The sequence below is a fragment of the Berkeleyomyces rouxiae genome (genome assembly GCF_048999995.1).
Source record: "Berkeleyomyces rouxiae strain 22BRR77 chromosome Unknown BrBRR77_ptg000011l, whole genome shotgun sequence".
In the NCBI taxonomy this organism is placed as follows: Eukaryota; Fungi; Ascomycota; class Sordariomycetes; order Microascales; family Ceratocystidaceae; genus Berkeleyomyces; species Berkeleyomyces rouxiae.
Genome location: NW_027396501.1, coordinates 517924 through 539434, shown reverse-complemented (window position 1 = coordinate 539434; position 21511 = coordinate 517924). Strand labels below are relative to the sequence as shown.

General features: G+C 53.5%; 5 protein-coding genes across 5 annotated transcripts; 3 read left to right on the top strand and 2 right to left on the bottom strand.

The window, feature by feature from the left end:
* Window positions 1-5628: 5628 nt before the first annotated feature.
* Window positions 5629-6294, top strand: BROUX77_007199 (uncharacterized protein; the record flags this gene model as incomplete). Its single annotated transcript, XM_073752269.1, has 2 exons — window positions 5629-5691; window positions 5785-6294. The coding sequence occupies 2 exons, from the start codon at window positions 5629-5631 to the stop codon at window positions 6292-6294; spliced, it is 573 nt and encodes a 190-aa protein (XP_073602610.1).
* Window positions 6295-7216: 922 nt separating this feature from the next.
* On the top strand, window positions 7217-8404 carry BROUX77_007198 (uncharacterized protein; the record flags this gene model as incomplete). The annotated part of the gene is made up of 2 exons (XM_073752268.1): window positions 7217-8171; window positions 8235-8404. 2 exons carry the CDS (start codon window positions 7217-7219, stop codon window positions 8402-8404), a joined length of 1125 nt encoding a protein of 374 aa, XP_073602609.1.
* A 1040-nt stretch (window positions 8405-9444) lies between these two features.
* On the bottom strand, window positions 9445-10395 carry BROUX77_007197 (uncharacterized protein; the record flags this gene model as incomplete). Its single annotated transcript, XM_073752267.1, has 2 exons — window positions 9445-10242; window positions 10321-10395. 2 exons carry the CDS (start codon window positions 10393-10395, stop codon window positions 9445-9447), a joined length of 873 nt encoding a protein of 290 aa, XP_073602608.1.
* A 5829-nt stretch (window positions 10396-16224) lies between these two features.
* Window positions 16225-19079, bottom strand: BROUX77_007196 (uncharacterized protein; the record flags this gene model as incomplete). Its single annotated transcript, XM_073752266.1, has 3 exons — window positions 16225-18735; window positions 18819-18976; window positions 19061-19079. 3 exons carry the CDS (start codon window positions 19077-19079, stop codon window positions 16225-16227), a joined length of 2688 nt encoding a protein of 895 aa, XP_073602607.1.
* Window positions 19080-19977: 898 nt separating this feature from the next.
* On the top strand, window positions 19978-21387 carry BROUX77_007195 (uncharacterized protein; the record flags this gene model as incomplete). The annotated part of the gene is made up of 3 exons (XM_073752263.1): window positions 19978-20118; window positions 20201-20378; window positions 20453-21387. 3 exons carry the CDS (start codon window positions 19978-19980, stop codon window positions 21385-21387), a joined length of 1254 nt encoding a protein of 417 aa, XP_073602606.1.
* Between the last annotated feature and the right edge of the window lie 124 nt (window positions 21388-21511).

Sequence of the window (21511 nt, the reverse complement as noted above, 5' to 3'; positions counted from 1 at the left end):
GTCCCTGGCTGTCTTTTCTTGGTCTGGTGGCGACCGGCCGTGCAAGGATGGCGGAAATAAAGGAGGCAGCAGGAAGGGCCTGTCCTGTCTGAACCAGTCTGAAGGATGCTGACACAGCTCTCTTGTTTTTGTCTGTCCTGCCATCAGTCGATGTCGCTCAGCTCAGTGGGCGACATCTGTCGTCGAGATCCAGAAGCCCGAGTCACTCCGGGACTGGCCCGGACTGCCACTCTCCTCTTGTCGCGGTGTTTCTCTGTTGTTTTCTGCGTGCTCCCTGTGCCGTGCCCGTCTCGCCCATCAAACTCCGTCTTTGCAGGCAAGGGCAGTCTCGGATCGCAGCAAGGAGGCGGTCGCATCAGGCAAGGTCTTCTCTGGAAGCCCGTGGAACACAGAGACAGCCGGCTCTCTCTTGGAGCCCTGTGCCCTGAGTCTAGTCTCCATTCATCAACTAGTCAACTCCAATGCTCGCCCACTGCGTCCGGCGTCACGGCCGATCGCTGCTCTGCTGCTGATCACCTGTCCGGCCTCTCGTCTCCCTCTCTTTCGAGTGCCATCGCCATCTCGCGTGTGTGCCTCCTTTTTCTTTTATTTATTTCTTGTCTTCCTCCCTTTGACTGCCCTTTCTTTTCTTCATCCCTCTGGTTCTTGTCTTTGGTACCACTAGCCCCCGTCTGGCTTAGAGCTCGTCCTCACGGTCCCTGGGTCTAGTCCTATTCAGGCCATGGGCACTCTTTGCCCCAGCTTGAACCAAAGAAGCCACAAGGGGCCCGTGGGGGGGGGGGGAAGAGGAAAAGATGTTGTTACTATTGCCGTTGTCATGAGAGTGTGGCCTGGCCCGTGTTTTTTGTTTATGTTTTTCTTTTTTTTTGCCAGACTTTCTTACCATCAACATCAAGAAAGTCAAGTCGGTTCCTTGTATAAAGGGAGAGCGAGCGGGAATAACAAGTCCCCTCCATCCCTCGATTTGTTGTATTTTTTTTTGCTCAGTGACACGTCTCGTTTCACCCGCGATTCGCCTTGAAACATTGGCCATGGAGGCTGTATTTTCTTTTTTTTCTTTTTTTTATTTACACAGGCGAACCAAACAAAGTCCTCGCGGGCCCGTGCCAAACACTCACGCACATACAAATCAACCCGTGCACCCAAATCAACCCGTGCACAAAAGTCGACCCGTGCATCCAAGCAATGGCAAGTCGTAGTTATTTCCCTGCTCTTTATTGCAGGCAGTAGTTGCCCAACACTGCGTATTAGATATCATGCAACAACTTTCCAGAGAGAAAAAAAAAATCGCCTTTTCATATCCGCTTAGTGGACTCCTCCTTTCTTTTGCACCTTCTCCTTCCTTCTCCCTCCTTCCTATCTTGTGCTTGTTCTTGTTTCCACCAAAGTGGGGTAGTGTTGCATTCTAGCCATCACTCACAAAAAAAGAAATTTAATAATAATAACCCTAATAAATGCTTTGTCTTTTCTTGTTGTTTTTTTTTCTTTTTTCTTCTTTTTTCTCTGATTCAACCACCCATCACTCACTAGCCGAAATATCACCCCGCCGCTATCGCCAACAACCGGCCAATATTCAAGTCTTACCGATGTGCGGATCATTATGATGATGGTCATGATGAAACATGGTCCCCCCATACCAATATCCACCATGTCCATTTTGTGCTTGGCTTGGCTTGGCCTGCCCTGGGATCAACAATAACAACATCTTTGTTAACCTTCTTTAAACCTCGTTGCCGATCTGCCGTCTCTTGCTTGGCCTTGGCTAGTGGGGACAGATGAATAGTATCTAGTAGAATAACTAACTGCTGCATTCTTCATTCGAGTGCTTCTCCGTTGACTGGTGTTCTCTGCCTGGTATTTTGAAAAAAAAAAACTCACGAGATGGAGGAGATTGCTGTGATGAAAGCTGTCTCTGTACAAGTGCAACTGCACTTGACTATGGTTATATACAAGTACATGGAGACTTCCCCCCAAGGCGGTGGTTCCCATCCAAGAAGCCTGATCCTCGTTGTTGCTCTTACCAATCACTCCTGTTGGCTGATACCACTCTCTTGAGAAGTGAGATGTGTACAAGATTTAGATTGCAAGACCGCCTCACAACGCCACAGCCAGCAGATTGTGGAGATGACATGGTATTGGGTAAAAGGGAATTCAGATTACCCTGAATAAAGACAAAAAGCCTACCATACATGTACTTGGCTTGTGTGAAGATGCGTGTGTGCTACTTGTGCTACTATTCGTTGCCGCAAACGTACATAGCAAGTACCATGTGTCCAGACATATCTGTGATTGCATGGTTTGCACACTCCGAGCAGCCTCGAAAGCCTGTGCGTGTGTTGTCACATGGCGCTGCCCCTGGGAGCTGCACGCGGGTGGCCGTGAACTTGGGACTCTGTAACGCGCTATTGAGCCTGTCAGTGTCATGGTGCCCTGGGCTCCCGCAAACACAAGGGCTTTCTGTTTCTGGGTTGTTGACTTTTGTAGAGCGATCGCAATTAAAGCGGGAGAGAAAGGAGAGAGAGAGGCAAAAAAGGAGAGTCTGTGAGTCGTACACCGTGATACCATTGAAGACTCCCATGGTACTACTTGTATAAATGCGTGTGTTGTCCTCTGAGTCAGGAGTTCTCGCGTCCTCATCTTGGCTTGCCAACGCCACTGCGGAAAATCTGAATCGGTATTTCCGCTACAAACACTCCTGATTGTAGACGAAAGGCGATATGGATCCAGCAAGCAAGGTATAACTAACCATCAAATCCCTGAAGATAGACACAGAGTTGGGGGCTCACTTGCTTGTGCTGAGCCATCGTCTGTGGGCTGTGTAACATGGTGTAACACAAAATCTCGGCGGTGATATTGCGGGTGACCGTGATTGGACGGGATGTGCACTTGTGTATTGGACTGACAAGTGACGGGTTGATATGACGGACTTTGCATTTGTATCTTCATACCAGGGATATGACATGATGTAATAGCTTGTTGGGACTTGCCTCTGGTTGGGCAAGATGTAGAGACCAAGTACAAGTACAAGCACGGCCGGGAGCGACTTCTAACCAGTAGCTACTGCTTATCAAAAACACGCGGCATATTGCTACCCGTACATTGCATAGTTGCATATTTCATCCACACAAATACAAGCGTTCACTGACAAAAAAAAACAACCCAACACATCACTCTGCATAGATGCTATTTTCTTACGAAACGGCAAGGTGGGAGGGGAGAGTCTGCCACGCACCATGTCAGAAGTATAGTAGCAAATGGCACGGCACGTGATATGCAGCCAGCACCACAAGATCTACCAAACCTACTCGCGGAAACTCCGACAGCGCCGAGCTTGGCTGCCGTCAATGTGCAGGATTTAAACCCGACGACGAATACAGTCGTCATTCGAGCGGTGGTCAGACCCATCTGGAGGCTGAGAACGGGCGGCTAACTAGTTTCCAGAGATTGGATGTTTGCAACATGGAAACGAGGGTAGGGCAGCTGAGTCAGCTATTGTACCAGTAGGGTTAGCAGACATGCAAACCAGACATGCGTATGTATGTACATATGTATGTTTGTGCATACCTCGCTAGGGTCTATTCAGGGGCTTATCTAGAGCTTTGAGACAACCTCACCACCTCTGCTGACAACACACAAGAGCGTACGGCATGGATGCGGGGATAGAAATGCAAACTGACGCAGACCTCAAGGGAGGATGAGAGAGAGAGAGATAAGACAAGTATGTCAGACAAAGAAGAAGAAGAAGAAGAAAAAAAAGTGGCAGCGTAGCGTCCAGTCGAATGCAGACGAGACAAGTTGTTCAAAAAGGGCCAGTTTAGTGTGTTGAGGGGAGAAGATGAGGCTCTTTTTTTTTCGTCGGATTTCCTGGCGCTGCGAGGGATGGAATGGACGGCAGAGGATTGCTCAAAACAAGGCGCTACAAGGCGGAAAGGATTGGCAAGAGCAGAGGCATGTGGTCTGGGTCCAAGGGAAGCTTGAGATGGCTTGTAGTACATGATGTAACTAGCGATGATGTGCATACAAGTCAAGCGTGGATGTATATATACTCGTATGGGTGGCTATCTCTGTGTCGACAAAGATGTTGCCATTGGTACATGCGGTAAGATGCAGGGTTCATGAGGTGAGGAGAGGCAGATGCAGATACAGAGGGAGATGCAGCTGCAGTTATAGTTAACTATAGTTACTGTTGCAGTTGCAGTGGTAGTGGCGGAGAGATGCAACATGCTCTCTGGCACGCATTTTGTGGTGCTTATCGCAAGCCAGAACGGCGATAGAGACGGGGTGACGAGGAGAGTGCTTAACGCGGGGCGGGGGAGGAGATGAGGAGGAGGCCGGAGAAGTCGGAGGGGAGGGAGAGGATATTTGAGTGAGTCTCTCTCTCTTTCGGTCTCTCTTTCAGTCTCTCTCTCTTTCAGTCTCTCTCTCTCAGTCTCTCTCTCTCTCAGTCTCTCTCTCTCTCAGTCTCTCTCTCTCTCAGTCTCTCTCTCTCTCAGTCTCTCTCTCTCTCAGTCTCTCTCTTGTCCTCATTCTCTTCTTTTCTGACGTAAATTGTCCGACGTCTTGGATTTATCACGCAAGTGGGGCCGTGGACTCGACAAAGTTGCTGAACTCTTTCCTAATATGGCTACTTTCACATGTCAAAAAAAAAGCGGAAGAAGCCCAGAAAAAGAAAGAGGCTACCTCCCTCCTTCCCTGTTTTTTTTTATCTGTCTCCTGCCTTCCCTGAGGTGCTGCTGCCTGGTCGACTGATGATTGGCTGATTTGCGTTTCAAGAATGGAGGCAGTTGCCTTTGCTTGCTTGGGTAGTTTTTGTAGCTATATATTTATATGTTGCAGATATCGAGCGAGATCCCAACCAGCGGCCGGTCTGTTGGGGAGGTAAGCTGAGGAAAAAAAAAAAGAGACAGCGAATGTCAGATTGATTCTCGATACGCAAAACTGAAAGAAAAAAGAAAAGAAAAAAAAAGGAATTTCGGGGCCCTCGCTGCTGCGCCGCTACCATCTCTCTCGCTGGACGTCTGGAAGCGGGAATAGACAGTGGGGCTGGGCTGGCTTGTCCCAGAACAGCAACGCAGGATCCGAGCCCCCGCCCCTGGCACCCCAGAGAGAGAGAAAGAGAGAGCCAGAAAAAAAGGCACCAAGCAGCAGGCGATTCAGATTCACATGCTCGAGAAGAAGGAGAAGAAGAGGCTCTGGGTGGGCTGGTTGTACCTTGTACCTTGTACCTTGTACCTGTACTTTGCATGTGAATGCAGATGGAGCAACTGCGTCAGATTCTTGCATGTGCCTGCCTTCCGCTGCTGGCGCGCCTGCCCATTGGCCGAAGCGTGGGCCGATTTGCGATTTGGGAGGAGGCTTTGATTTGCTGACGGGAAGCTGGCCGCGTCTTCGGCAGAGGGAGGACGAAGATATATAAAGGGCCGTCTTCCCGGCTGGGGGAGAGGGTGGATTTGGCTTGGGAAGCTCTCGTTTGCTTGTACAGATTTTTTTTTCAATTTTTTTTTTCAAAAGGTCTTGCATCTTCTCTTGTCACACCATCTCCTGCTGGCTTCCATCTGATAACACCACTACACACTCTCTCTCTTTACACTACCGCGTCCTCTAATCTCTCTCTCTCTCTCTCCCACAATGGCTTCCCCCGACGCTTCCCCCAAGACTCTCACCATTGAGATCAACTCGGCCTTCCTCAAGGTATGTTTCTCCCCGACTCACACATCGCTCATCTCCCCCCTCCTCCCACTAACACTCCCCCCTCCGGCCGCCTACTAACACTCCCACCCACAGCATCTCCTCGACTATCCCATCGTCAAGGACAGCGTCGACACCGTCGCCACCAGCCCCTACGCCAAGAACGCCTACGTGCAAAAGTCCATTGCGCTCGGCGACTCGGCCTACAAGACCTTTGCCGTGCCCGTGCTCGGCTACATCTCCAAGCCATACCAGTACGTGCAGCCGTACGTCCAAAAGGCCGACTCCATTGGCGACGAGACGCTCTCCAAGGTCGACGCGCGCTTCCCCGCCTTCAAGAAGCCCACCAGCGAGCTGTACGCCGAGGCCCGCTCCGCCGTCCTGGTCCCCTACCAGAAGACGGTCGAGGGCCGCGACCATGTGCTGAGCACGTACAACGCCGAGCGCAAGAAGCTCGGCGCTGACGGCCTGGTGGCCTACACCAAGGCCCTGGTCGGCACTGCCGTTGTGCTCGGCACCGAGGGCGTCGCCTGGGCCAACGCCGCGCTCAACAAGGCGCCGTCCCCATCGACGTCTCAGCCCGCCGCCTCAGCCCCGGAGCAGTAAGCGCCCGGTGGGCAGCGGGCCACGAGGAGCTGGCGTGAACCAAGCACTCCCCCCACCAAACGGCTGTGTGGGCCGCCGAAACCTTGGAAAAAAAAAAAAACAACTACCTCATTATTTTGTTATAGCTTGGCGGATGATGACATAGGATGGGCTGGAGTCACGGTGTTTTCTTTTTACTGTCTTTTTTTGGTCTATTTCTCTTCATCTCACAAAAGACGCCGTATCCAATGTGCCAGCCAAGCTGCATTCTGGCTTATCTTGGTCCGGCTGTCTTGATCTTGTTTGCTTTTGGTTAGTTAGTTAGACTTGTGCGCTGGGAATGTGTTTGGGCCCCCAGAGCTTCCTATTAATAGGCTGATTTCTTTTTGTTGATTGAGACATGTGATTCTTTTGGGCGTGTCCAGACATCCCAAGCACGGTCACTTGCATATTGCTCGTGTGTTTCTGGGCTGATGATGCGAGACACCGAGTCCTGGCCGGCTTCGGTCTTATGGGTTTGGTCTGGTGTAATACGCACGTGATACAACACAACCCATACACGTGACTTACGACCTGGGTTGTCAACCCTAGTCAAGGGTCAACCTCCTTCCTCTGTCATTGCTTATCCAAGCCTGACTAAGACTCCGACGCCCTGCTCCCGCGCTGTCTTGGAGCCCATGCCGTGATTTGTAGTCAGCTCTTGATAATAAGGAGCGACAGAGCCGAAGCGAAGCTGCTTGAAGCGCGTCCAAAGAAAAGCGAAGCGAGTAAAAGTAAAAAACACAAAAAACGCCTGCCATAACGCCGTGATTATCTCAGCCGGTACGCAACCATTATCAAAGCATTTATAACGGCTGAGAGCCAGTGTCCTTGATCCGGTAGAGCTACCCCCGAACTGCCTATAAAAGCCCCGCTTTGCTGACCTTGTCTGGCCCTCCGGATCATGAAATCAGCCTTGTGCTTTGCCATCATCACCACGCTACTTTCCCTTGCTTACCAGCACTCGTATCAGAACACTATTGTCTGTTGGATCCAGTCTACTGCTGCGAGCTTCAACCCTGCCTTCACCACGCCGCTGTGTCCGTCACCGCCACAGCCCGCCATTTCAGAACCGCCGTCTTTTCCCAGCCACCCCGCCATCCACCTGGCCGCAGCAGACATGTCCGTCTCCCGCGCGATCCGCAAGGTCTTTCTGGCCGTCGAGCAGGCCGAGGGCGCCGGGGCGCGCGTGCGCCGGTCGGTCGGCACGGCGAATCTGCGCAACTTTTCGCCGTTTCTGATGCTCGACCACTTCAGCATCAAGCCGGGCGCCGGCTTTCCCGACCACCCGCACCGCGGGCAGGAGACCATTACGTACCTGCTCGAGGGCGCCGTAGACCACGAGGACTTTGCCGGGAATGCGGGCACCATCCACGCGGGCGACCTGCAGTTCATGACGGCCGGCCGCGGCATTGTGCACGCTGAGATGCCCGCGCAGAACAAGGACGGCTCGGCCAATGTCGGCCTGCAGCTGTGGGTGGACTTGCCCGCGCGCTTGAAAAACTGCGAGCCGCGCTACCGCGACCTGCGCGGCTCCGAGATCCCGACCGGCTCGTTTGACGACGGCAAAATCACCGTCAAGGTTATTTCCGGCCAGAGCAACGGCATCGACTCGGTCAAGGACCTGGCCTATACGCCCGTGTGGATCCTGGATTTTACCGTCAAGCCCGGCGGCAAGATGACCCAGCCGCTGCCCAAGGGCTGGAATGCTTTCGCCTATGTGCTCGAGGGCAAGGCGACGTTTGGGAGCGGCGATGGCCAAAAGGTCGTAGACACCTACCACAATGTGGTCTTTGAGCAAGACGGCGACGCCGTCGACTTTGCCGTGGATGCAGCAGCCGAAAAGGACTGCCGACTTGGTAGGTCAAGACACCCGGAAACGCCCCCCGCTCCATACACCATCACTAACGCTGTTTTCGCAGTCATCATTGCTGGCTCGCCCCTCGACCAGCCCATTGTGCAGTACGGCCCGTTTGTCGTCAGCTCGGAGCAGGAGGTCTTCAAGGCGCTGATGGACTATCAATCCTTCTCCAACGGCTTTGAGCGGGCACGTAATTGGCAGAGCGAGATTGGCAAGACGATGAAAGCGTGAGGAGGAGAGGTGTTTGTAGAAAAACAAATAATACATGAATGTCATGCTGTACAAGAAGCAGGTGTATTCGGCTGTGTTGATATGATTTCGTCAGCCCACGGGCTCTTGTCAATGCCATATGTTATGGGATCTCGGCAAAACTGAAACGCTGCAAGTCTACGCCCGAGCCGACTGGGTTCTCCATACTTTTGCTTTTACGTGCTACAACTACCCAGATATTTTCTTCACCTGTATAGACTTGTATTCCATGGATTCTTCTGTTCATGGTGGTGCGATGACAGTAGGAACAAACACTGTGCTCCAGCATTCACACTGGCTATCGTGGGCTTTCAATAGAGATGTAAGCATGTACACACGAGTACAGGAAAACGCGAATAGAACATGAGCAATAACAAAGCCGACTTGGTACTTGGGAGTTGAGCAGCGGAGTTTTACCCAGCAACTAGTCATAGTGCAATACTATGAAATGGTAGTCTGGGGTCACACAGAATCTGCTCAGCATAACACAAAACGAGTCTACTAGGATCACATGGATACTTGGTGCTTGACTGATTATTTGCTTGTATTCGAACTATAACAATAGGTCTTTTTTTCCAGTAACAATCTTCCCAGAATACAAAAAAAAAACTAACCCGCTGGCAGACCTTTCCAACGTGGGTCTTGTCAGGTCCCGCTGTTCCTCGTAAAGACACACTGGTAGTGTGAGCCACGATATCGGAGATGTAAAGCAAGAAAACAAAAGACGAAACCTAACCCGTGTACCGACCGTCCGCCCATTACCCTCCCAGTCATTACTATATTTGAAATTTCATTACTGGCTCGTCTCTGGCCAAACAACCAGCTTGCCGGCGCCCGTGTCTTGGTGATAACCAAAACATAAAACGAACGACACGGCAACTGGCAGCGCTACGGCCAGAGTATGCAGGCAGTGCCGCCCAACCCCCCTCAGCCGCTTTGGCGCCCATGGGTGCCGGATTGGTGTTTTGGTGGTGTGGCGGGGGGGGGGGGGGGTTGAAATAAACGCTCGAGCGTTGCGGCGCTTACAGTAGCAGGGCGGCGGCAACGGCGGCGAACAGGCCGGCGGGCAGACCAGCCAGCTTGACGGCGAAGCTGTCAGAGTTGCCGGTGGCCGAGGCAGCAGAGCCGTCGGAGTTGGTGGCGGTGGAGTCGCTGCCGCTGCCGCTGTCGTCGGTGCCAGTGGCCGAGCCGTCCGAGTTGGTGACGGTGGTGACGCCAGAGTCGTCGGAGTCGTTGGAGTCGCTGGTGGACGAGGCACCAGCAGAGCCAGTGACAGTGGTCAGCGTGGTGCCGTCAGTGCCGGTAGCAGTAGCAGTGTTGTCCGAGTCAGAACCGGTGCCGGTGGCAGTGCTGTCCGAGTCAGAGCCGGTAGCGGAGCTGTCGCCGGTGGCAGTGCTGTCAGAGCCCGAGTCGGTGCCGGTGGCAGAGCTATCGCCAGTGGCAGTAGCCGAGCTGTCGGAGTCGGAGTCGGAGTCGGAGCCAGAGCCGGCACCGCCGTTGGCGTCCGAGGTAGCAGAGGCATCGGAGCCAGAGCCAGTGGCGGTGGCTGAGCTGTCGTCGGAGCCAGAGCCAGAGCCGGTGCCGGTAGCAGTAGCTTCGGGCGACAGGCCAGTCAGGGTAGACAGGGTGACACCGGCAGAGTCGCAGACGACAATGCCGTTCTGAATGGCGGCGGCGGCGTCCTCGGAGCTGCCGCACGACTCGTTGGAGCAGTCACGGATGCCGTAGATGAAGTTGGTGTTGCGGCACAGGCAGGCGGTGTCGTCAGCAGAGCATCCCAGGCCGGGGGCTAGGGCCAGCATGTTGTTCAGGCAGGTGGTCTAGAAGCGGTTAGAGACGGGGGCCAGGGGCATGGGGGGGTTTTTTTTTGGCAGGGCAGGGGCAAAGAGGGCACTTACACCGCAGGCGGGGACCTGGGCGGCAACAGAGGCGACCATGCTGGCAGCAACGACGGTGGCGGCGAAGGACTTCATTTTGGATATAATTATTGGGAGAGAAGAAGAAGAGAGTAAAAAAATAAAAAGGTCTAGAAGATGGACAGGTTAGCGGGGAGTCACGGTGGTGGCGAGATGATGGAGGAGAAGCCAGGGAAAATGCTTAGCAGGACTCGCCGGGTCTGCAGCAGCTTTTGTCTTCCCGAGACGTCTCGATGCATATTCGCCCAGGAGCCAACCACCTCGCAGCAAGCCAACTAGCCACGACAACAAAGAACAATGCCGTGCAACAGCGCGCAGACTCGAGGCGGCGCAGAGGATGCTTCTCCCTCTCGTGAGACATGCATCACGGCAGACAAGATGAGACACCGGCCACAAGAAAGAGAGAGCGAGAAGGCAGCTGGCAGGCTCTGAGCAAAATGAGGTGGCGCGGCTGCTGGGATGAACCAGCTCAAGCAAAGGGAGTCGAGGGAGATGAGGCCTCGGAGCAGCAAGCCATGGTGACACAGATGTATGGCCAGAAGGACAAGAGGGAGAGCACCGGGGGCAGAGGGAAGGGGGACCAGAGCGAGAACGAGAGGGCGGTACTCACAAGAAAGAAGTATTAATAAAGTATTAGAGTAAGAAGAAGGCTTGTCAAATTATACTGAAGAAGTCTGGGTAAGTGACTGAGTGGTAGACAAGATGGAGTAGAGAGTGACCTGGCCGAGGGAGGGGAGGACAGGCTGGGTTAAATAGAGAGAAACCAGCTGATACTAAAGACGAGCTATCCTGCCCAGTTTTTGGGAGCTGTGAGAGACATGGGCAGAACAGCTGGCTGGACAAGACAAGACAAGCTGTGGTTAGCTGCGCGCAGTAAAGCCCAAAAAAATAGCCTTTTCTTTTTTCGGCCTCCCTCCCTCGCTCATCCCTCCAGGCCTGTCGGTGTCGTCACTTGAGAGCCGCGGCCTCCCTTGTTCCTTTTTTTTTCTCGTTCGTCCCAGGGCGAGCGCAGAGCGCAACGAGGCTGGGCGCTGCATCATCGGCCCCAAAGACAGCCGGACTCTGTATACCAGACCAGCCAGATGCATGTATGCATGTACCTTCATGCTTGGTCGCACGCTTTCAGCAACAAGGGGCCTCCCCGCCCCGCCGGCTTTTGATGCCACCGCAGTAAGGTGGGCTAAGCCTAAATGATGCATGGAGAAATGAGGGAAAGAAGAGAGTGGCTAACTAGCTGTTTCTGGGCGAATCATGGCCTACACACCGGGGTGAAATCGGCGTTTGAAAGCGTGGGCGTGGGCGTGGGCGTGAGCTGGACGAAAGCATTGGTTCCTGGAAGGCTCTAATTCCCCCTTGTCTCTCCAAGCAGACAAAGTAGGTAGGACGTGGGATACAATAGGAACTTGATAACAGAAGAGCGAGAGCGAGAGAGAGGGAGGGAGAGGAAGTCTCTGGCCATCTTTGGGCTGGGTTTTCTTCTCTGGCACTCAGGTCCGTGTAAGTCTTGAAGAATCAAAAACAAAATAAATCTATACAAAAAGGACAAGACTCCCCCATATTCTACAGTTACAACACTTCTTGATTTCCCAATGTCGTCATCGAGACAGCCCAGAAAAAAAATGGCAGGAAAAAACGAGGAACCAAATGGGCAACTACCTCCTTCGTGCCAGACCTGACTCGGAAGACTCGAGAGAGCGGACTCGGTACCTCGATCCGTTTGCCTTTGGTGGGGGGCTACTCTCCCCCACAAGGCAACTGCCCGCAGATGACTCTGCACTTACTCTCTGGCTTACAGGTACATTGTGGTTGTACATGTGCCTCATTGGTGGTCTTACATGGAGAATGTTTATTAGCTTCTTTTCCGGACGTTTTTGTTTTATTTTTTTACATCATGGTCGTTGACTTTGGGAAGCTTGTCTCTGGGTAGCCCATGAGGTATTTTGGCGAGTCAGAAGAAGAAGCAAGAAAGAAAAAAAAAAAAAAAAGAAAAAAAAACTTCCCCTCCAAAACCAGACCTTTTGGTCCATTGTTGAAGATGACGTGCAAGCAAGGCCGGCGAACAAGCTTTTTTTTAAATTTTTTCTTTCACCATGTCCTTGCGAGCTGACAAGAATCCTGGCAATGCTTAAAAAGAACAAGAGAGAGAGAGAGAGAAAGAAAGATCTCACTTGCTGATCCGGTGGCTGGTCAACGGGAATCTCGGGCTGGCTACGTCATGAAAACAGCTGTTTTGTATGGATAACCAGATGCATGTGGAGATCTTTGTCTTGCTGATATTTCCGGCCGCCGCCGCCTTGCCACAGGCTCCATCTTTTGGGGTTGTTTTTATCTCTCTGTTCTCTGTGTGTGTGTTCTCTTATCTGCGGCTGCTCCTGGGCTCGCACGTCTTGCAGGGCATCAAAAAGCCGTGCAGCTCGGCAAAGCAAGAAGAGAAAGCGTAGCAAAAACGACAGAGGCAGAGACAGAAAGAGAGAGAGAAAGAGCCTGGCGCGGCTTTTGGCCTGGACAAGGGGCCCAGAGAACCTCTTCGGCTTTCTCTTGTCACAGGCATTGATATGATGTCCATTCAAGGTTTGTTTCTGTTTGCTGTCGCATTCGGCCACTAGCCGTGGCACTGACTGACCGGGATCGGATTTCAATGTCTGTTCAGTCAGTCTGGGCGGGCGGTTGTTTCAACTCTCTCTCTCTCTCTGTCTCCATTCCAGTCGCTGAACTTTGGCTGTGATAGTTGGTCTCCCTCCATGTCAGTCAGTTATGCGTTTTTTGTTGATGTTTTTTTTTGTGTCGTGCCCTCGCGGTCTAGGCCAAGCTTTTTTCTATCTTGGGAGTTCTAAGAAGGAGAGAACGAAAAAAAAAAAAAAGAAAAAAAGAAAAAGAAAAAGAAAAAAAACCCCAAGTGTCCATAACCCTACGGCTCAACAGTTCCAAGGTTGCAATGCACTGACTGCCGATCTCTCAAGTCGTCGTCATGAAGCATATATTCAGCTATGGATGTAAAAACAAGGAACTAAAGAAGAACTAACAAAACAAGGACAAGAAAAGAAGTGTCTGTTTTCTTGGTCTGTGCGTAGCATAGACTCTTGGATTCAAAGCCCTCGCCACCTGAAAGAGGCCACCCGCTGTCACTAACAGCGAGTCGTTTAGTCTTTTTTAGCAACGGATGTATCAACGTCATGTCCTACAAGTAGAGCACAGAGGCATAGACCCAGGTGTAGCCATCTAGTTGCATGATACACGCACCGCATCGCCAGACAGCCACAACCCGAGACAGCCATCTCCCGTCGCCCCCTGTCCGTCAGCCATGGCCATGGCTAGCCCCAGGGCCAGGGCTCCAGCGCGCCAACCCAGCCAGAGGCGGTGGAAGCGCATGAAACTAGAGATGGGGCTACTCAGCTTGTCCAGCTGAACAGGGATTAGTTGGGCCTGGTCCACCTTGTCCTTCAGACGACATGACATGACTTTGGTGCCCTGGCCATCGAGTTGTCCTGGCCTGTCCTTGGCCGGCGACAGCACTCTCTCACCACGGCGTCTCTCTCATGTCTGCTAGCGTTGGCTTGCAAGAACGCGGCTGGAGCCATGGACGAGGATTGCTTCCCTTATTGGCCTCGCAGGCACAACATGCGTGGTTGACGGGGAGCCGAATTCTCTAGCTAGCTGCCATGGCGCGCTCGCTAGCATTAGAGACAGAGACACTTCATAGAGATCGACAGCTCCTCGGGACTAGGCTAAACAACTGGCACCTTTAACAGCGGTTTCCTGTCACATTCCCCCCTCCCATCTAGGGAACACATTGACGTCCGCAAGCACAGGCCTGCGTGCTTTTTTTCTTCTTGCATCATGTAGATCCCCTGCCATCTCTGTTGGCCAAAGAAGAACACATCAGACAGACCAGAGTGGCGGTCTATTGCGGTAAAAAAGCATGCAACTAGTTATCTGAATGTGGTTGGTAGTTGGGCCTAAACTGATGGATGCAGACACACACTTGCATTCTATCAGAAGAAGAAGAAGAAGAAGAAAACAACAGCAACCTGGTCTTTGTCCTCGTCGATCACAACAAGCAGCTCGACCAAACCAGTCAAAGGGGAAAAAAAGAAAAAAAAAAAAAACAAAGACTCCGGGGTGGATGCTTATTTTCGGCAACAGCCAAATCTGGCCAAATCCCGGCAAGCAATTATCCACCTGCCACACAAGACCGAAAGGGAAAGAGCAAAAGAGGGAAAGAATGTAAATAGAAGGAAGCCGTGAACTCGGGCGTGGACTCGATCGTGGGTAATTGCCTTCTCCTTTTTTCGTTCCTTCTTTTTTCGTTCCTTCTCTTTTCGCTCCTTCACTACACCATGTACTACACCCACCTACACGTCGAGACTGGCTCCGAACTACCTGCAAAGAAACCTGCCAGCTCACTCGGCTTGATATTGATTTGCTGGCCTATCTTTAAACATGCATCGATCCTCCCCGGCCTGTCCTCCCCCGGTCATGCCTGCCGGTCCCAGCCAGACCAGGGTTCAAGATCGAAAGATCAAGACAGTCCCCCCTCCCCCAGGCCTTGTGGCATCTGGGCGCGGCGTCGTGTCAGTTTTTTTTTCCTTGGGTTTATTGGCCCTCGTTCTTGCAAGGTACGGTAGTGGATTCTCCCCCCCCCAGCCGTGACTTCACACCAAACCAGGGTTTTTCTTTTTTTTTCCTCTGGCCTGTGGAGATCGCGGTGCGACCGTCGTGCGAGGACATGTCTGTGTGCCCCTTGTATTCGATTTGGAAACAAAATAAAACGCCTCCGTACTATATCAGTCGATGGGCGGGGCCCAAGGGACGCAGTAACCCGTGGACTAAGAAGAGAGAGACTAAAGTATAGGCCCCCCTCCCCCTTTCTCGGTTGGTTGAGCCGGGGACCGGATACCGGCTGGGCTCTTGCTTCAGTGGTTCAAAGTCCCCGGTGAAAAGGGTCGCTGGCATGTTCTTGGGGCCTTGGCTGGATAATTGGACCTAGTCCTGTCCAGCCAGTCGTCCCGCTCGGCCAACGGCCCTCGTCCCATCTAAATATCCCCCGCGAAGACGACAAGAGCCTTGCTCCCTCTGGTCCAACTACCAACTGATAGCAGACCAGTAACTAGCCACCAAGCGTAGATACATACAACAGCTAACTATGCCTAACCAGCCTTCCCCCCCCTCCTCTTTCCCAGCGTTTCACCAAGACCCAGGCGCAATCAAACTAGAGTCAGTCTAGCTTGCCCATTCTTCCCACGTCCTTTTGTGACTGGCTGTGGGTAGAAACTAGCTGCAAGCTTGGGTTCAGAGGCTGTATTAACTAGTTAACAAGTACTAACTCCTCTACCGTGCAACTATCGTGTCTTGGCTTCACGCAAAATACCCTCGCGTCTCCTTCTTTCGTGGAAAATTCCACCGATAGCTACTGTATCTCCTGATCTAAGCGCGCGTCTTCATTTTAATGAAGGAAAAAAAAAGGGGGGGAATAGAAGACGACCTTTGGATTCTTGCTTCTTTTGAACATCTCCCACCCTTTGTTGCTGATGGCTAGAGGAAAGACAATCACAACACCTAGGACACCAAAATCTTAGAGGCAATAATAGTCAACTTCAAAATGTCTAATAAAACCTACAAAAAAACAGAACAAAATTCGCAAAGTCGTGACGTAAGAAGATAAAATGCAAAAAGACAAACCCCCCCCCCCCCCGGCCGGAAGAAAAGACGTGATGCTCATCAGTGGACTACTAAACCCAGTCCAGACAAAAAAACACAAAAAAAAACATGTAGTTGTACCAAAAGTCTCAAGCAAATCCCAACACAACCACCAATTAACAAGACCCAAGAACGAGATTAAGCCAAAACAGAAACACTCGTGACGAAAAAAAAAAAGACAAGACGGCCTCAACCACTGCACATGACGCACGACTCGGGGTTCGCAATGCTGCACTCCAGCTTGGCGTCCGAGTAGATGTCGCCCTCGCGGCCCTTGCTGTCGCTCGCAGCGTCCTCCTCCTGCGCCTCTGCTTTTTTCTCGAGCGACGCGTCAGGCACCTCGGTCGTTTCGCCGTTGGGCAGCGTGGGCAGCGTCTTGGGGCTGCCGTCATCCTCGGGCTCCACCACCGCCAGCGTCTTGGTGGTCAGGGGGCGCGCGGTCGAGGCGTCAACCACAGCGGCAGCTGTAGCCGCCGACGGGGCCGACGGCGTCGAGTCGTCGGACCGCGACGACATGGACGACATGTAGCTGGTGCCCGACGGCGGGGGGCGTCTCTTGAGCCCCGACAGCGACTTCTCCTTGACGTCGTTGGTCTCGGCCGCCAGCGCCTCCTGGTCCACAGTGAACTGGATAGGAGCAGCGGCTGCCTGCGTGCGCAGGTAGTACATGCCCGTCTTGAGACCCAGCTTCCAGCCGGCAAAGTGCATGCTGGTGATTTTGCCCATGGTGGGATCCTTCATGTGGATGTTGAGCGACTGCGACTGGTCAATAAAGGCACCACGGTCGGCCGCCATCTGCACCACAGTGCGCTGGGAAATCTCCCAGACAGTCTTGTACAGGGCCTTGATGTCAGCAGGGATGCTGGCAATGTTCTGGATAGAGCCGTTGTCGGCAATGATGCGGTTCTTCATGTTGTCGGACCACAGGCCAAGATCGACGAGGTCGCGCAGAAGCCACGGGTTGACGACCTGGAACTCGCCGGCAAGCACACGGCGCTGGTAGATGTTGGATGTGTAAGGCTCAAAGCACTCGTTGTTGCCCAGAATCTGCGAGGTGCTAGCAGTCGGCATGGGAGCCACGAGCAGAGAGTTGCGTACACCGTGCTGCTTAATCTTTTCCTTGAGGGAGGCCCAGTCCCAGAGATCGCTGGGAGTCACATCCCACATGTCAAACTGCAGGATGCCTTGGGAAACGGGCGAGCCCTCGTAGGTTGAGTACGTGCCCTCGGTCTGGGCAATCTCCATCGACGCAGTCAGAGCAGCGTGGTAGATGGTCTCAAAGATCTGCTTGTTGAGCTGGCGAGCCTCGGGAGACTCAAAGGGCATGCGCAGAGCCAGGAAGGCATCAGCCAAACCCTGGACACCAACACCAATGGGGCGGTGACGCATGTTGCTGTTGTGGGCCTCGGGCACGGGGTAGTGGTTCACATCGATGATGCGGTTCAGGTTGCGGACGACAACCTGGGTGACTTCGTGGAGCTTCTTAAAGTCGTACTCGCCCTTGTTGTAGTCAACATACGAGGGCAGCGCCAGAGACGCCAGATTGCACACGGCAACCTCGTCGGGAGCACAGTACTCGATGATTTCAGTGCACAGGTTGGAGCTGCGGATAGTGCCCAGGTTCTTCTGGTTGCTCTTGCGGTTGCAGTGGTCCTTGTAAAGCATGAACGGGTTGCCAGTTTCGGTCTGGGCCTCCAGGATGGCGTACCACAGCTTCTGGGCCTTGACAACCTGGCGGCCACGGCCTTCTCTCTCGTACTTTGTGTACAGCGCCTCAAACTCGTCGCCGTAGCAGTCGGCGAGGCCGGGGCATTCGTTGGGGCACATGAGGGTCCAGTCCTCGTTCTTCTCGACACGCTTCATGAACAAGTCGCAGATCCACAGAGCCAGGAACAGGTCACGGGCACGGACTTCCTCTTTTCCGTGGTTCTTGCGGAGGTCGAGGAACTCAAAGACATCGGCGTGCCAGGGCTCAAGGTAAATGGCAAAGGCGCCAGGGCGCTTGTTGCCGCCCTGGTCGACATAACGGGCCGTGTTGTTGAAGACACGCAGCATGGGGACAATGCCGTTGGAGGTGCCGTTGGTGCCGGCAATGTATGAGCCAGTTGCGCGGATGCGGTGGACGTTCATGCCAATGCCACCGGCCATCTTGGAGATCATGGCGCAGGTCTTGAGGGTGTCGTAGATGCCCTCAATGCTGTCATCTTTCATGTCGACGAGGAAGCAGGAAGAAAGCTGGGCTTGGGGAGTGCCGGCGTTGAAAAGCGTGGGGGAAGCATGGGTAAAGAACTTGCTAGACATGAGATTGTACGTTTCCAGGACACGCTCGACGTCGTCGCCCCAGATGCCAACAGCAACACGCATAATCATGTGCTGCGGACGCTCAACAATCTTGCCGTCCAGCTTGAGCAGGTAGGACCGCTCCAGGGTCTTGAAGCCAAAGTACTGGTAGTTGAAATCGCGGTCGTACACAATGGCAGAGTCCAGCTCTTCCTTGTGGCGCATGATGCACTCGTACGTCTCCTTGGAGATCATGGGCGACTCCTTGCGGTTGGCGGGGTTGACATAGTGGTACAGGTCTGACACAACCGAAGACCACTGCTTCTTGGTCTGCTTGTGGAGGTTGGACACGGCAATGCGGGCGGCCAGAATGGCGTAGTCGGGGTGTGTGACGGTCATGTAGGCCGCGGTCTCGGCAGCCTGCAGCAGGAATTGGTTAGCGTCGGGGCTCGGAGCAAATGCGGAGAAGCGCGGGCCGAGATTCGGAGCAGGGCATGACTCACGAGATCGTCCAGCTGGACAGTGGTGACACCGCCATACACGCCGGAGATGACTTTTTGCGTAATGGCCACGGGATCAACATGCTCCATGTCCAGGCCGTAGCATAGACGCGAGACACGAGCGGTGATCTTGTCGAACTGGACACGCTCCTGGCGGCCATCTGCAGGCGGGCGTTAGCAGGGGGACTGGGGAAGGGCCGGGGCCGGGGCCGGAGCCGGGAACAACCAGAGCCGACAAGACTTACCGCGCTTCCGGACGTACATGATGGCGTCGGGAGAAGAAGGCGTGGGAGACGGAGACGGAATGGTGGCTGTGGACGGGGGCGGGGCAGCTGGCTGGAGAGGAGACAAAGGCGGTGAAGACCAAGAGAGAGTGCACTTGGGATGAGAGCCAAGGGCAGCAGACAGCAAGAATTAAACAGGAGACGGCTAGTCAAAGACAAATTGGTGGTGATGGTGGCAGAGAGAGAAGCAGCGGCTCGGCGAGGGCGGGGGGCTTGGAGGCTTTAAGGCTCGAGATTCACAGCGGCCAGGGTTCTCTGCTGGTTCTCGTTCTTCCTGCCCAGCAACAAACTGGACCGTCTGTTTTGACGCGACAAATGCTTTTTTTTTTCTTTTTTAATTGATTTTTGCACCCACGCGTGCTCCGGATAGCAAGGTACAATGTTTACGCTGAGCACCTGTGCTGTTTGCCAGGTCACTTTCTAGCATGTGATGCAACGTGTTGATTAAATTAGCGGCGTGATGGGACCAGAGGGCCCCGTGGTTCGCCGGCAACGGGCGCCAATATTGGAGTCAGACCCAGCCAAAACACAACAACAACAATTCATTCAGATTACCAACGGCGAATGAAGCCCTGATGGTCTGTGCCGTGGGATTCCTCGATCCCTACGACGACGAAGATCCCTAGGAGGACGCCGGAACACGCTAGGGTTAGCCTCGTGTTGTGCCTTTAACCCTGACTGCGCGTCCGTTCACGCTCTTTCAAGACCCGCGTCATAACCCCAAAACTGGCTAACCCCGTCGCGCTATCACGTGACTGCCCCGCCTCCCCGCTCAACCCACCGCCATCCTCGACGGACCATCCTCGACACCCGCGCTTCTGGCACTGACATCACCGACCCGGCAAGCATAGTGCAGAGCCAACAGCCACTCTAAGTCAATGATCAGAGTCTTGGGCTGCCTAGCATCCAAACCACCCGCTCTCGCACATCTGCCCCGGTCTTTCACACGGTCTTGCACACGGGCCATGACCATCTCCGTGCCGCCGTATCTGGCCGACGGCAAGCCCCAGTTTATCGATGTGCGTGATAGTCCTCCTTGTGCGTTGTCTGTGCAGCAGCTGCGTTTTCGCAGCAGCGGGCTAACGAGCCGAGGCGCTCTAGATAGGAATAAACCTGGCGGACCCCATCTTCCGAGGCGTCTACCATGGGCAGCAGAGACACAGCGACGACCTGTCCGCCGTGATACAGCGTGCTGTTGACACGGGCTGCCAGAAGCTGATCATCACAGGCTCGGATTTCGCGAGTATCCGAGATGCCGGAGCCATCTCCAAGCAGTACTGTATGCCGTTCAACATCAGAGACATTCTCTATCCTCTCAACCAAGTCGCCATAGAAGCTGACAGACGCATGTAGCTGGAACCGTATTTAGAACAGCCGGAATCCATCCTTGTTCCAGTGCCATTTTTGCGTCTGGGACCGGGAAAAATGACGGGGGACATACTCCGGCCTGTGGCCCGGACCCGACACAAGAGGAAGACGTAGAGGCTGTTCCGGACTCGGAGCGGACTGTCACGGTAATGGCAGAGCTCAAGGCCCTAATTGACGAGTCCTCGAGTGACAAGGGCTTAGTTGCCTTTGGAGAGTTTGGTCTCGACTATGATCGGCTCCATTATTGCAACAAGGCCGTTCAGTTGCACTCATTCGACGCACAACTCGAACTGGCCGCGTGCATGAAGCCCCAGCTCCCTCTATTTCTGCACTCCCGTGCCGCCCACCGAGACTTTGTTGATCTCTTGAAAAAGCACTACGGCCCACGTCTCGAGAAGCTCGAAAAAGGAGGCGTGGTCCACAGCTTTACAGGGACCATTGAGGAAATGACGGAGCTCATGGATCTGGGTCTTTATATTGGCGTTAACGGGTGCAGTCTCAAAACTTCCGAGAACTGCGAGGCCGTCAAGGCAATCTCCCTAGACCGCATCATGCTTGAGACTGACGGGCCTTGGTGCGAGGTCCGCCCCTCGCACGAGGGATGGAAGCACTTGGTTCCAGCCAACGAGGTCGAACGCCCCAAGGCCGACGCTGAAGCCTCGGGCGCCAATGCCAAAGCGCCAGTCAAGAAGAAGAACCAGGCAAAAAAACCAGAGCCCAAAATCGCCGAGCCTACGGACGAGTACAAGGTGGTGAAGAAGGAAAAATGGGTCAAAGGGTGCATGGTCAAGGGCCGCAATGAGCCGTGCATGATTGGCCGCGTGGCCACCATTGTGGCGGGAATCAAGGGGATTACGGTTGAGGAGCTCTGCAAACATGCATGGGAGAACACAACCAAGGTGTTTGGTGTGGTGGAATAAAATAAGCGACTAACCGGGGGTCGTCTGGTGAGCCTGGCACCCACCCATAGATGGTCGTGTATTCGATTGAATGGATAACTAGCCATGCATCCCTGATATGGATTCAATTACTATGACGCTGACT